The 13,875-nt window shown below is 42.2% G+C and overlaps 1 protein-coding gene across 2 annotated transcripts in view; it reads left to right on the top strand.

Annotated features, from left to right (window-relative positions):
* The window catches only part of LOC108249009 (zinc finger MIZ domain-containing protein 1), a 110,330-nt gene extending 97,026 nt beyond the window's left edge, over positions 1–13,304 (top strand). The window contains exons 6-23 of one of the 2 annotated variants that reach the window (XM_017438136.3): positions 3,883–4,018; positions 4,297–4,411; positions 4,694–4,911; positions 5,006–5,207; positions 5,346–5,621; positions 5,718–5,879; positions 5,990–6,067; positions 6,174–6,342; positions 6,429–6,570; positions 6,823–7,033; positions 7,471–7,576; positions 7,666–7,826; positions 7,922–7,989; positions 8,101–8,169; positions 8,250–8,494; positions 8,591–8,754; positions 9,562–9,849; positions 9,942–13,304. In XM_017438136.3, coding sequence (XP_017293625.1) covers positions 3,883–4,018; positions 4,297–4,411; positions 4,694–4,911; positions 5,006–5,207; positions 5,346–5,621; positions 5,718–5,879; positions 5,990–6,067; positions 6,174–6,342; positions 6,429–6,570; positions 6,823–7,033; positions 7,471–7,576; positions 7,666–7,826; positions 7,922–7,989; positions 8,101–8,169; positions 8,250–8,494; positions 8,591–8,754; positions 9,562–9,849; positions 9,942–10,049 — 2,918 coding nt within the window. In that variant the 3' untranslated portion in view covers positions 10,050–13,304. Of the gene's footprint in view, positions 1–3,882; positions 4,019–4,296; positions 4,412–4,693; positions 4,912–5,005; positions 5,208–5,345; positions 5,622–5,696; positions 5,880–5,989; positions 6,068–6,173; positions 6,343–6,428; positions 6,571–6,822; positions 7,034–7,470; positions 7,577–7,665; positions 7,827–7,921; positions 7,990–8,100; positions 8,170–8,249; positions 8,495–8,590; positions 8,755–9,561; positions 9,850–9,941 lie in introns of both variants that reach the window. The other variant, XM_017438126.3, reaches the window with a different exon arrangement.
* The last annotated feature ends 571 nt before the right edge of the window (positions 13,305–13,875 follow it).

Below are 13,875 nucleotides of genomic sequence, written 5' to 3'. Positions count from 1 at the left end.
TGCGATGACTGCCCACCCCCCACCCCCATTCTGAATGAAATACATAACCAATTTATATGTCGTGTTCTGTTTAGATGATACAGGAAACGTCCACTAGGGTTTTATCAATAATGTGACTACAGTAACAATACTATCCTGCTATATTTACTACAGTAAGGCTGTTAACACTTCCTGAGTTACTTTGAAAGGACAGTAAGAAAAATGGCCGTGAGCATGTTCCATGATAAAACTGTCATTCAAAAGGTGCAATTAAAGACACAACAGACAGAAAACTACAAGTTAGACCACAAGCAGAGGAGCAGAGGAAAAACCTCAAGGGTTTTCCATGGTTGAATAAAGTTTTTTTTTTTTTTAAAGAACAAAGACAAAATCACTTGAACTTCTTAAACAGTTTAAAAACCAATGCATTATCGCCACCTATTGGACTGGGGTGAAAAAATATGAACCCTTTAGTTGAAAACTGTAGTCAGTTGACCCTAAAATTGAATAAATAACACCAGGTGTGTCAACAAAGTCCAAGACTTTAGTATTCTTAAATTTATTTAATGTTTTTTCAACCTAGTTTGTTAACAAAGGCTTTAGAACCATAGAAGTTTGGAGCATGAAATATTAGCTGAAGATCATACCGTCTGCATGACTCAGTGGATTTTGGGGTAAAGACTTATTTTATGTTCATTGGTTTTAAAACTGTAAATGTTATGGTTTCCAGTGTAGTCCACGTAGGCCAATCACTTTTAGGAATTAGATGTATGTAAACAGTCATGTGAAAAGCAAAAGACTTGGCCAAAATCAAATCTCAGGACTGTTTATCTTTCTTCCGCTTATCTGTAGAAGGATGGGGGGGGACAGAGCATTGAATGACTGTCAGAGATCCAGTCCGTGTAATTTGTCATGTCTCCCCGGGGCTTTATGACAGCACACAAAGCTAGAAGCTGCAGGTCGAGCTACTGAACCACCCATCTAGTCCCAGCAGATGCGTTTACCGCTATTCGCCACCATTGACCATCAGGCTGGACAGCTGAGCACCAGAATATCAATAGGTTTCAGACTCAGCTGGGCCCCTGGGACTATCTACCAAGCAAACAGGACAGCCCCATCTCCTTTTGGAATAAATGGACTAGTTGCCACAAGGGGGACCAATGAAAACATGGTGGAAAGATGCTTGGTAGCGAAAAAATAAAAGAAATGCCAATTTGAATTAATCCAGACTGAGATTTGGAAGCCCTACACCTGAGGCAATTATCTTCAGTTTGGGTTGTTAAAGGGAGCCAGATGAGTCCATTGAAGTGTTGTCTGTGGGATGCGAGGAGAAGAGAAACAGTAATCCTTTTTTTGTTCATCATCTGGACTGTCCCTAAGACTTGTTTTGGTGTAGAAAGAGGACGAGGAACAGATTCGCTGCTCCTCCTCTTGTCGTGTGAAACTTTCAAGTTATCCTCTGAGTCAGTGACAGAGCTGCTTTTTAAACAAGCAGGTGCTCTTTGGAGGTGGTAACTCTGAGTGGCGATAAGACTTTTATATAATAGTGGGGTAGAATAATTCTTCTTTAACTGGTGGCGCTGGAGCTTCCTCCGTTTTTCTCAGACAGTCGATGTATTGACATTTCTTTGCTCTGCTTGGTTTTGCCCTGCAGCTGCTGATATCAGTTATAGGATGAGGATACTGTCCGCTTAGCCAGACACCCTCACGATGGCGTTATGAGGGGATAAATTGGGGAGACATGTTTATCAACATGAAGAAGTGCAAGTTACCCTTTGTTGGAAGAGAATAATTGGACCTAATTGATTTGTAACATGCTGGCTAGTTGCCAGACTCTTGAATTGAAAACTCTCTCTATAAGAAGGAGGTCCAAGGAGAGGGAGGATGCTGCAGGACATTCTCGCATAGCCGTGCAACTCACAAATCTATTAGCCACTGTTGTGTTTAATTCAAAGGAACTTGCAAATCTGAGCATTTACCTGCAAGTGTGATGTTTCAAGTTGGAGTTCACCTGAGCGGCCTTTTCTGTCAACCAACGCGGAGCCGTGTTAAAGTCAGCTCAATTCTCTGGAGGAGCTGCACAGCCTGTCTCCTGGCACCTGCCTCGCCAAGAACAGGCGGGAGGAGGAGGAGAGAGAAAGCGAGGGAGCATGAGCAGGATGGGAAGGAGGAAAAACCCAGCTGCCTCTGTGCCTGAGCCCCGTGCTGCTTTTAAAGGGGTGGGAGGGGAGAGGAGGGAGACTGCTGGCACCATCTGTACACTTCTTTTGTATTCCAGCCCTCGTCTTTACACAGAGCGAGGCTGGTGTGCTCGGTGTTCAAATGAAAGGATAGGAGGTGCCTTTTGGGGTGCAGTGCTCTTGTGTGTGTGTGTGTCAATGCAGAAATTCGGCAGAGTCCTCGGAAATTCGCCACACTCAGAGGACATCTTGTGCCCCTGTTTATTTGTGCTAGTGCAGTGTCATTAAGTGTGCGCTCTGTTCGCAAGCAGCCATGTGTGGCCACATCTCTGGGTTTCCATGATTGTGAGGCAGCCAGAAGCTTTTGTTTGTTCAGCCCTACTATCAGCCCCATTAGCCTGCTGTCTCCTCTGCTGATGACTTGCTTTACCTTTTTTTTTATTGTGTGTATAATATGTACAAGGCAGCCTATACTTCCATGTGGCATTCAGGGTGGATCTGCCTGCGAAGACAGCCTGCACTGTCTGCTGTCATATTGACGTGGCTTTTTTTCCCCCTGCAGCTGAAATTGCAGCTGAAATCACTGAGCGCTCTGTCTCACCCACCCACCCCTCTGGCTCCTTGCTCAGCCCTAGAAGTGCTGTGAATCATAAGAAGAGGTGGCTGCCCTCCTCTTTGATGGAACCCACATTCCCTTTCTCCTCTGATGCCACAAACAGAGCAAGTGAGAAGGAGAGGACAGGTAGAAGCGAGTCTTTTGTAGCCTGTGCACAGTGCATAAACATGCACTGCAGATGAAAAGCATATGATTTGATCAAACATGCTCTGTGGTGGCTGTCGAACTAAGCGGTAGGTAGGTGTGGAGGACCACTAGAGTCCATCTGCTTGCTCAGAGTGAACTCTAGTGGCCATGAACAGTACTGACATGCAGATTTTAGGCAGATATGTTAAACTCCATCCATCCATCCATCCATCCATCCATCCATCCATCCATTTTCTTTACCCGCTTCTCCATTTCGGATCGCGGGGAGCTGTTGCCAGGGGACACCCTGGACAAGTCGCAAGTCCATCACAGGGCCACATAGAGACTAACGAGACAAACAACCATTCACACTCTCACTCACACCTAAGGACAATTTTAGAGTCATCAGTTAACCTAACATGCATGTTTTTGGTCTGTGGGAGGAAACCGGAGTACCCGGAGTAAACCCACGTGTGCACAGGGACAACATGCAGATATGTTAAACTATAATGTGTAAATTTGGAGCATCCTTTTCTTTCTTTCAAAAAAGAAGATAGTTTGAGTTTAAGCACAATGGTCAAGACAGACAAACAGAAAACATCATATTAGCAGACTGTGTCTTAATGCATGCAATTACTTGACAGTTTTTGCAACTGAAAAGAATCTAGGCCCAATCCTGTCAAAAAATGTATCTTCTCTGGTCATTGCAAGTTCTGCATGTGATTAAGTCCTCATTAAGGTCAACCAATGCTAATAGACTGTTGGAACTTAATCAGTACACTTTGCAAATTTAAATCAGTCAATGTTTTGGTCTAATTTCACTTTGAAGCTTTCTATCACTGTCTTGTTTTATCTGCCCTCTTTCCCAATCTTCATTCCTTATATGTTTGAAGTGGTTGTGCAGAGGGCATTTTCCTACAAAGGGAAATCCTAACAGGTGATGAACAACATTGATATACTCTCTTCTTTTGCTCCTTTCAGCCCTTCTGTCTTCGTGGTGTGAGGAACTGGGACGCCTCCTCCTCCTCCGTCACCAGAAGAACAGGCAGAACGAGCCTCCAGGAAAAGTGCCCATGCAGCCCCCGATGAGCTCCATGAAGCCCGGCCTCTCACATGGGTCAGTGTTCACACTGCTGTGTGCAGCATGTGTGTGTGTGTGTGTGTGAACAGACAGATCAGGCCGATGGGGAAAGCCTTTATTCCTCAAGTGAAGCCCAGTGTACCTTATGGATTCGCAGTGAGACAAACTGCTAGACTAACTACTTACAGCAGAGTCATTAGTGATGAACTGTGTCTGAAGAATAATAAAAAAAATCCTAATTATTGAATGTATATGTGCTTTGTCACCGAGAATTTTGTTGTCTTCATGATGTGTTTCTGCCCTTTTCTCTACAGAGATGGGTCTTTTCCTTACGACTCAGTTCCATGGCAACAAAACACCAATCAGCCTCCAGGTTCAGTGTCTGTGGTGACCACTGTCTGGGGCGTGACCAACACATCACAGAGCCAGGTGGGGTCCTGCACCTGTCAGAGGGATGAAAAGTCTATCTGACTGACTTGCATCAGTCAGGATTGAGAACTAATTTCACAATTTTATTCTACAACTAAAAATGCAACTAAAATGCCTTAACTTAAGTCATTATTTGTCTTGTAAAAGTAATAACTTTGTGTGTGTGCTTTAGTAATTATTTTGTCCCGAAGATTATTGGCAATTATCGGGAAAATGTACAGTTTCCCATAAAACATTAGACCACAAATTAAATTTACCTGAGTTTGTGTTTGTGTTCAACAGGTTTTGGGTAATCCCATGGCCAACAACAACAATCCTATGAACCCTGGGGGTAATCCTTTAGGCTCGGGTATGTCTGGTAACAATCCGGGGATGAACTCTCCTCAGTTCCCAGGTCCGCAACAGCAGTTCCCCAGCAAAGGCAACTCAAACCAGGGCTACATACAGCAGGGTATGTACGGACGACCCAACTACCCTGGAGGAGGAGGCTTTGGTGGCAAGTAAGCAGACAAAGGAGACTTTTCATTGCACTGATGTTCCCTATTAAGTAATTTGCTGTAAGTCTTATTATTATTGTGCCGCTTCTCTTCAAAGTTATCCTGGAGGGCCTAACGCTGGACCTGGTGGGATGGGAATCCCTTCAAACTCCCGTCCTCCCTCAGATTTCACCCAGCCTGCTGCTGCTGCTGCAGCAGCCGCAGTTGCTGCAGCTGCTGCCACTGCAACTGCAACTGCCACTGCAACTGTGGCTGCCCTGCAGGAAACCCAGAACAAGGACATGAACCAATATGGACCGGTAAGACTGGGAGCATGAAGAAAAGAAAAGAAAACTGTTCAGATCACTCTAATTACCAGTATCTTTGATGTTCATTCTTTTTACCTTTAGGTACAATTCTTTCAGTATTAGCTGATAAAACTTGTTTTATTTTTCTAGATGAGTTCCTCTTTCCAGATGGGACCAAACCAGGCATACAACAGTCAGTTCATGAACCAGCCTGGGCCCCGGGGCCCTCCATCTCTCCCCGGAAACATGGGTGCAGGAATGAATGCGTCCAGCATGAGTGGCCCCCCAATGGGAATGAACCAACCCAGGGGCCAAGGCATGGGGCCTTTTGGGGCCCACGGACAAAGAATGCCCCAGCAGGGCTACACAGGACCCCGGCCTCAGGGCATGGGTATGCAGGGCATGAAAAGACCGTATCCAGGGGAGGTGAGTTAACGATTCAACGCATGTTGGAATATTTAGCTCCTTTTCTGTATGTTGAAGATATGTTGTCATCCACAGCCAAACTATGGTGGGCAGCAGTATGGACCAAACAACCAGTTCCCCAGCCAGCAGGGGCAGTACCCCACACCCAATGGCTCTAGGCCACTGCCGTCCCCCAACTACCCTGGTCAAAGGATGCCAGGGCAGCAGCTCCAAGGGCAGTACCCACCGCACGGGGGTCCCATGGGCCAGTACTATAAGGTGCAGTAAGAAGGACTTTGACTGAACCAAAACACAATTTGTGTTCTTCTTATTTTTTTGTTGTTTGAAAATAATAACTAAGAATTTGATCTAATCTAATTTAACTACAGCAAGAACCACCTTTCAATGGCCAAACAAATAACTTTTCTGGGAGTGGATATCAATACAGCCAGGGTAATATGAATGGGGTGAGTCAATTTCATTCCAGTTGTACCATCTATCCATTGTACTATTGAATGGGCTTTTTAAGCTTCAATGAACATCTGATTTACTATCCAACTGTCCTCTGTTTAGCCTCCAAGACCAGTGGGTAGCTACCCCCACTCCCCAGTGCCAGGCAACCCTACCCCTCCCATGACTCCAGGAAGTAACATCCCTCCATACCTGTCGCCAAACCAGGATGTGAAGCCACCCTTCCCTCCTGACATCAAACCAAATATCACTGCTCTCCCTCCCCCTCCAGGTCAGTGTCTGAAACAAATCTGAGGCCGTAAGCAAAAACATTCTTCAGTCTTTTGAAGTTTTTGATGACGTGATATTTGCTCTTAGCCAACCACAACGAGGAGCTGCGCCTGACGTTCCCAGTGCGAGACGGGGTCGTCTTAGAGCCCTTCAGGCTAGAACATAACCTGGCTGTCAGCAACCATGTCTTCCACTTACGGCCCTCTGTGCACCAAACACTCATGTGGAGGTAAACATAATGCCCTGAACCAGCATGTGATACATTATGATTTACCTCCTGCGGACAGCTCTGCTTTTGAAACAGCCGGTTGCCTCTCAATTCCAACAGAACTTCTTTTTTTATGCTGCTTTTAAACAGAATTATGGAACTGGAGATTAGTTAGCTGAAAAAAATATCTACCTTCCCCTATTCAAGAGTCTTTATATAAAGATTTCTCTAAGAAAACGGTCACAAATGCAAATTTATGTTTGGTTTGTGCAGATCGGACCTAGAGTTGCAGTTTAAGTGCTACCACCACGAAGACCGTCAGATGAACACCAACTGGCCGGCATCGGTCCAAGTCAGTGTTAATGCCACACCGCTCACGATCGAGCGCGGCGACAACAAAACATCACACAAACCCCTGCACTTGAAACACGTGTGCCAGCCAGGAAGGAACACGATTCAGATCACAGTCACCGCCTGCTGCTGTGTAAGTAAACCAATCTGCAAAATGAATAAAAAGACTCAAAACAGCTTCCAGGAAAATAAAAGTAATAATAATAATTTAAAAAAATCACAATAATGAAACAAAAACTAGAAAAATTGCATTTTCTGGGAAAATGCAGTGTGAATACTGAGTGTTGAATGACTGAAACTGAGTTATTAAACCTAAAAGAAGTAGAATATTAGCTAAAACCCATAAGTAACAAAAGTCTAGCTAAAAGCAACAAATGTTAGTTAAAAGCTAAAAATAGCAAGAGGCTAGCTAAAAGTAAAAAAAGCTAACTAGAAGCTAAAATAGCACCCAAATAGTTATTGTGTTTTTTAATGTTATGTGTTGCACCACAGTATAAAACATAAAGTAAGGCTGTAATCTGTACCTCGGGAGGATGTCAGTAATAGTGTCTGTGTTATTTCCTCCCACAGTCGCACTTGTTTGTGCTGCAGCTGGTACACAGGCCATCGGTCCGCTCTGTCCTTCAGGGCCTCCTGAAGAAGAGGCTGCTGCCTGCAGAGCACTGCATCACCAAAGGTATTCAGTTGTCCGATCGCACCTTAATGTCCCAGTTCTTCCAGAGTCTTTGCTTTACGTGCCGTTCCTCTTCTACTTTGGCCCTAAAGTCAAAAGGAACTTCAGCAGCGTCGCAGCGTCGACGGGGAACGCCACACTGAACGGAGAGGATGGCGTGGAGCAGACAGCCATCAAGGTTTCCCTCAAATGTCCAATCACTTTCCGACGAATACAGCTTCCAGCGAGAGGCCATGACTGCAAACATGTTCAGGTTGTACAACTTCACATTAGCCAAAAAAAAAAATCTACCGTCAAACAGGTGTAAAATATTTATATATGTATTTTTATTTTTTATTTTTCATGCAGTGTTTTGATTTGGAATCATATTTACAACTGAACTGTGAGCGGGGGACATGGCGATGTCCTGTATGCAAGTAAGTTCGTTCTTTATAAGCACCTGACGGATCTTGTTATCTACTGACCATTGCTATCTGCAATTTTAAGACTTCTAAATCCCTCGTGTCTCTCTCTTCTCTATTCTTCAGTAAAACAGCGTTGTTAGAAGGACTCGAAGTGGACCAGTACATGTGGGGAATTCTGAACGCCATTCAAAAGTAAGTTGAGTTCAGGAAGTTTGGAATTTCTCTCGCTTTTGTTATATTTTAACTGTTTGATTCCAACTTTACTCCACCAGCTCTGAGTTTGAGGAAGTCACGATTGACCCAACGTGTAGTTGGCGGCCGGTTGCTATCAAATCTGACATTCACATCAAGGAGGATCCTGATGGACCACTGGCCAAGAGGTTTAAGACGATGAGTCCCAGTCAGATGATCATGCCCAATGTGATGGATATGATCGCTCAGCTCGGACCCGGACCGTCGCCGTACACATCGCTGGCCTCTGGTCAAGGTGGCAACGGCGGTGAATATGGGACCCAAGGTAGAATACAATCTAATGTACAAAACTGTTTCATCTAAAGATATAATAATTGCTGGAAATGTATGCAAGTATTTACAGTTTTTATTTTGTGATCAGGTAACAGTTACCAAGGGCACGGGAACTTTGACTTCCCCCACAGCACCCCGGGTGGTACGTCAATGAACGACTTCATGCATGGGCCCCAGCTGTCTCACCCACCTGACATGCCCAACAGCCTGATGACACAAGACAAGCCCCTGTCGCACAACATGCCTGACTCAGTGAGTCCCTCTGTGAACAGCGTATGGAAATGAAATAGCAAATTTGTTAAATATTTCTTCATCTTGGTTTACGCTGTCTGTAAATGTGTTGGAAAAATTGCAATCATTTTCTGTCTTGGCACCTAAATGAAAAAAATCCTAGTAATTTTAAAATGTAAGGTATTTTCATTTAGTAAAAACATACTGCTATTCTAAACATGTGATGAGATTCAAAGTGTTTTCTCCTTTTTTTCTCTATAAAGTTGAAATTTAAAGGAATGTAATTTTTTAAATGAGATTTATATCCCAAAAATCTCTGATATTCAAGGTATTTTGTATCAAAATAAATGAGCCTACAATACTTTGAACATCATGCCTTCTGTGGAAATGTGATGCTACAGCCTGCAGCATGGAAGCTTAGTAAAACAAAAAGACTGAGGGTTATATATGGACCCAGGTTCACAGACAAAATCAGACTGAGCAAAGAGTGGAAGTTTTGCTGAACTAACAAACAAGTTTGAGTTTTATACTTTAGGCAGGGTATCTAAATCTAATTTCATTTTGGTGAGTAAACAGAATGACGAAAATAAAACAAGCTGTTTAAAGGCATCATATGAAATGGGACGCTTTTTGCTTTTTTTTTCCCAGTTTCCTGACATATTCCAAGGGCAGTGACAGTCTTGTAGTGATTTTGCACACATTGTTAAAGCAGTTATAACAAATTTTCCATGCACTGTGCAGCTCTAATCCTAAAAAAATAACATAATTTAAGGATCAGAAAATGGTTAGAGATCCTTTCTGACTCATTTTTTCACTCTGTCTCCACAGATACCTCATTCTGCCGGCCCTGACCAGACGCATGGTCCACTGCAGCAGAGCTTACATGCGTCTCCGCACCCTGGGAGCCAATCAGGGCCACAGCTACACCACAGCGGGCCTCCTCAGCCCTCGCGGCAACCTCCACCCCCCCAGCAACAGCAACAGCAGCAACCGCAGCAGCAGCCGCAGCCGCAGCAGCCTGGCCCCAACAGCCATCCCCACAACGACCTGACCTTCAACCCCTCCAGCAGTTTGGACAGCCAAGCGGGGTCGGACATGCCTGAGCCATCGTTAGATGTAAGTTCTGAAAGATCTGCCAAAACTTGTCAGAATGAAAGGAGTTTGTAAAGCTAACACTGACATTCACTCTCCCTGTTCCTGTCGTCCAGCTTCTTCCTGAACTCGCCAACCCAGATGAACTGTTGTCATACCTGGACCCCCCGGACCTCCCCAGCAATAGCAACGATGATCTTCTATCGCTCTTCGAAAGCAACTAAGGCAATTTCAGACATGAACTTTTCTGATCGCCTGAAGCTTCCCTGAGAAACCGTGGCAGTTACTCAGTACTTGATAAACACAAAGATGCACTCCTTTTCTCTTCTTCCTCTTGTACAATTTTTCCTTCGCCAGCGCAGATTAACTCCAAGATTTTCAAAACTCAAAAGACACGGCAGGATCTGCCTGATTTACCACACCCTCCCACCCTGTGGTGATACCTTTGACTGTGCAGCTATAGTTGATTTTCTTTTTTTTTTTTTTTACACCACACACATGTATGTGTGCTCATTAGGAATGTGTTGTAGCATTTTTTAAAATAAGTTTTTTGTTTCCTTTTGAAGAAAAGAAAAGGAATTCCTTGTATAAAGCTGAAAAATAACTAAAAAAAAAAATCATCTGGCCAGTGTGTGTTATGTTTTGTAGTCTGAGAGGCCACAACCTCCTGGTGTCATCGCTCCATTCCCTGACTGGTCTGGTTAGTCGCACTGTTTGGTCCACCACGCATCTATTCAAAAGCACAAGAAGAATTCTGGCACTGCAAAAAGACAAAAAGAAAAAAAAAAAACAGTCTTTATAAAAATAAAAAAAAAACAAGATCAGTTTATGTCAAAATGTTTTCTAGAAATTTGCAACCAACATTTTAGAACAATTTTTGGAACTGATCGGCTTCCAGTTTTGTCATTTGTATTTTAATCCCTTTTGTGAAGTTTGACTCTTGCACCAGAGAGGATTTTTCCCACAACAAAAAAAAAAAAAAACATTTATGAGATTAACGTATCTGCTCTTCTACACATTGCGTAGTTATGGCTCTCCTGTAAAGAGGAGTGCTTTTCTTTATTTTTTATGAACACTACATCATGAGAGATTTGGGTTCCTGTGATGATCTTGCCACGTTTATTGCTTCCATCAGCGTCTCCTTCCATGTCACCTGCTCTGCATGAGCCTTGTTGTCAGCACTTCTGCAAAGCTGCATCTCTCTCCTTGTGAAACGATGTGCTGTTTGAGTAGTGTACAAAGTGCATGTGTGCCAAGCCTTCGTCTAGTGCTGTTCCAAAGTGGTGAAAAAAAAAAACGGTTGTTTACCGACAGTTGTTTTCCACACAGTTTTGATTTTATTTAACACTAACACTGAAGGGATAATACTGGTTTTTAAATCTTCTGTTTCCTTTTTGTCGTTGTCGTGTTGCTGCATAATTAAATCGATCCATTTATCTTTTGGGAACCTGCTTACCAAAGCTCGAGGGATGAGAATGGAAATTGTTTGTGTTTTGCTCAGTCCTGTGTAAGACTGCGAGGGGATGCTTGTGAATGTTTGACTGAGTGTGTGTGTGTGTGTGTGTGTGTGTGTTTGTGTATAGTGTGGTGGGAAGTGATGGTCGGACAGGAAACTGTTGATCCATCACCGCTGTTTAAGAAGTGATTTTCAAAGCAGTATTGGTGCAAACTTTCTTTTTTTTGCCACATTTGTTTTCAATTTCACTTTTTGAGAAGAGTGCTGTTCAGTATGCAAATGTATTATTTTTTAAGAAATGCTATCGTGCTGTAAATATCATTGTGAATATTTTTGTATCATCTCAATGATGTTTGTCCTCTGATCACTAGTTGTCCAACCTAAACGCTCCCAGATCTGACTTTAGAACCAGCTGTCTCGCCTCCTTGTCCTGAGGAATCCAGTTTGAACGTCCCATAAGCTACTCCCTTCTGTTTTCTTGTCACTTTTCACACCTCATCATCGTCTGTCTTGCGCGGTCCCTTTTCATCCGCTCATCCTTTCGCATTTATTTTCAGTTCTCAGACTCAGTTTGAAACAATACTTTCTTCCAGGCTAAGACGTATTGATCAAAAGTCACGAATCTCTGTAAACGTTTGATCTGAGCGGTGGGGGCTTTTAAAAAGAGGTGGTATCAGCTGGCTTTCAGTGTAATTATTGATTTATATGAATATCACTACTGTTGCTACTTGTCAATACAAGGTGGTATTTGTAAGATATATCACAACCATATTTTAAAGAAATCCATGATATTGTTTATATTTTTGTTATAGAAATGTGGCTTTTTTAAAAGCATGAGACCATAAACCTTTTTATCCCCTTTTTTGTTGTTGTTTTTGGTAAATTATTTTGTACTGTTTTCATTTTCCTTTTAATCTGTAAGGCTAGAAATCCAATTTCTTATCACTTTAGCCTTGTGCTTTATTAACCAGCGTGGTTTTATCTAAACGTTCTTTGTAAACATATTATTTGTTTCAGCTCAGAGCGCCGACATGTTTCAGGTCACAGGGAGATTGCATTTTTTTTAACAACACACAGCCACTTCTTTACTTTTCTGTCCAAGTTGACATCCCGTGGAAGTCGTCGTCATTTCATCGTTTGTTCGTACTTTCAAGAGAGCCAGTTTGGTGTTTCATGCAGCACCCCGAGTGTGTAGTTGCACAATCACAATAAAGGGCCATTTCTTTGGGGGATGTTGTTAAGAAAAATAATGAAAAATTAAAAAAAAAAAGAAAACAAAAGAAAAGAAAGAAAAACTCCTAGAGAGGAAGGGCACGTTGATGAGTCTGGCCTAAAAGATGCTAAAGGTGAGGCTTATTAAACGTTCCAAGGATGTCTGTATATATGTAAATTATTATAGAGACATGTGAACAGAAATTAATTCATTTTCCTTGGGAATGTGCATTGTTTCTTCTTGATAATAATGATAATAAAAAAGCTTGCAACCCCTCTACTGGAAGTGGCTGAATATGGAAAAATGAAACATGTTAGTTAGTGTCTGTTGGTATTTCAGCATTTTGTTGCCCCCCTCTGTAATATACTTTCACCTCTTTTGTTAGGGAAACTGGGACAGCTGTGTTTTACTATTTAGCCTAAGTGTTCTAGTCTCACCGGCATACTTTGAGGTGCTAAAGCTAATAAAAAACAAAACAAATAAAACAATAAAGAAAGGTTACAAAGACAACCATTTGGAAGTGAGGAAGAATTGTGGTGGTAAGGAATGGGGTCCAGAATACTGTAACCAAATCCATACGTTTGTACAATTTTTGATATCATAAACAGTTGAAAAAAATTATTACAATCTACGGTGATTCATGCAATGTGGCCATTGTCTCTATGTTTGTACATTGTATGTACAATCATTTCATACTCTAAACTGGTCAGAAAATAAAGGAACTAATTGTGATTTTTAGTCTTGCAGAACTGTATGTAGTTAGATGATGTGACAACCTAATATTTATCTAATAAATATGTATTCAGATGATTCCTACGTGTCGCTGTGTGTTTCCATCCAACTCTGACTAGACAGTATTTCCTGTCCATCTCCCACAGGTGTTTTATTGAAATACAAGGTGAGAATTTACCGAGTTACGCATACATTTTGAGTTAAAGGATTTATGGTCGTTTTGCCCTTCTGTGCAAAAGCCATGAGAGTGCATTAACTACCACATGAAAGATTAATATGCTGCCTAGATAAACCAGCTTGAAGCTTTTTAAATAGTAGCTCCATTGCTCAAAATCAGCAATAACACAGGGAAGAAATGAGGAAAGCAGTAAAAACTTTCATGAAATTTGGATGTAGCTCAACATTATGTACAAGAGTTATTGCAGTTTATGGCAATCATTCCCATACAATTGTGTAAATTTGATTATTAATAAACCAAACCTTAAAACTAAAGTGTAAATTGTAGGGGGAGCAAAATATGGCACCATGTCATTATTATTATTATTATTTAAGCTGTATACTGTCCGAGGTGTCATTTATTTGTTTGGCAGATGCAAAGAAATTTAAGTTTTCTTTTGGAAAACACTGGAGACTTGAAAAGACAGGAAAT

The sequence above is a fragment of the Kryptolebias marmoratus genome, linkage group LG17 (assembly GCF_001649575.2).
Source record: "Kryptolebias marmoratus isolate JLee-2015 linkage group LG17, ASM164957v2, whole genome shotgun sequence".
Taxonomy (NCBI): Eukaryota; Metazoa; Chordata; class Actinopteri; order Cyprinodontiformes; family Rivulidae; genus Kryptolebias; species Kryptolebias marmoratus.
Note: the sequence above shows the minus strand (reverse complement) of the source record. Positions and strands in the feature narration are given on the sequence as shown.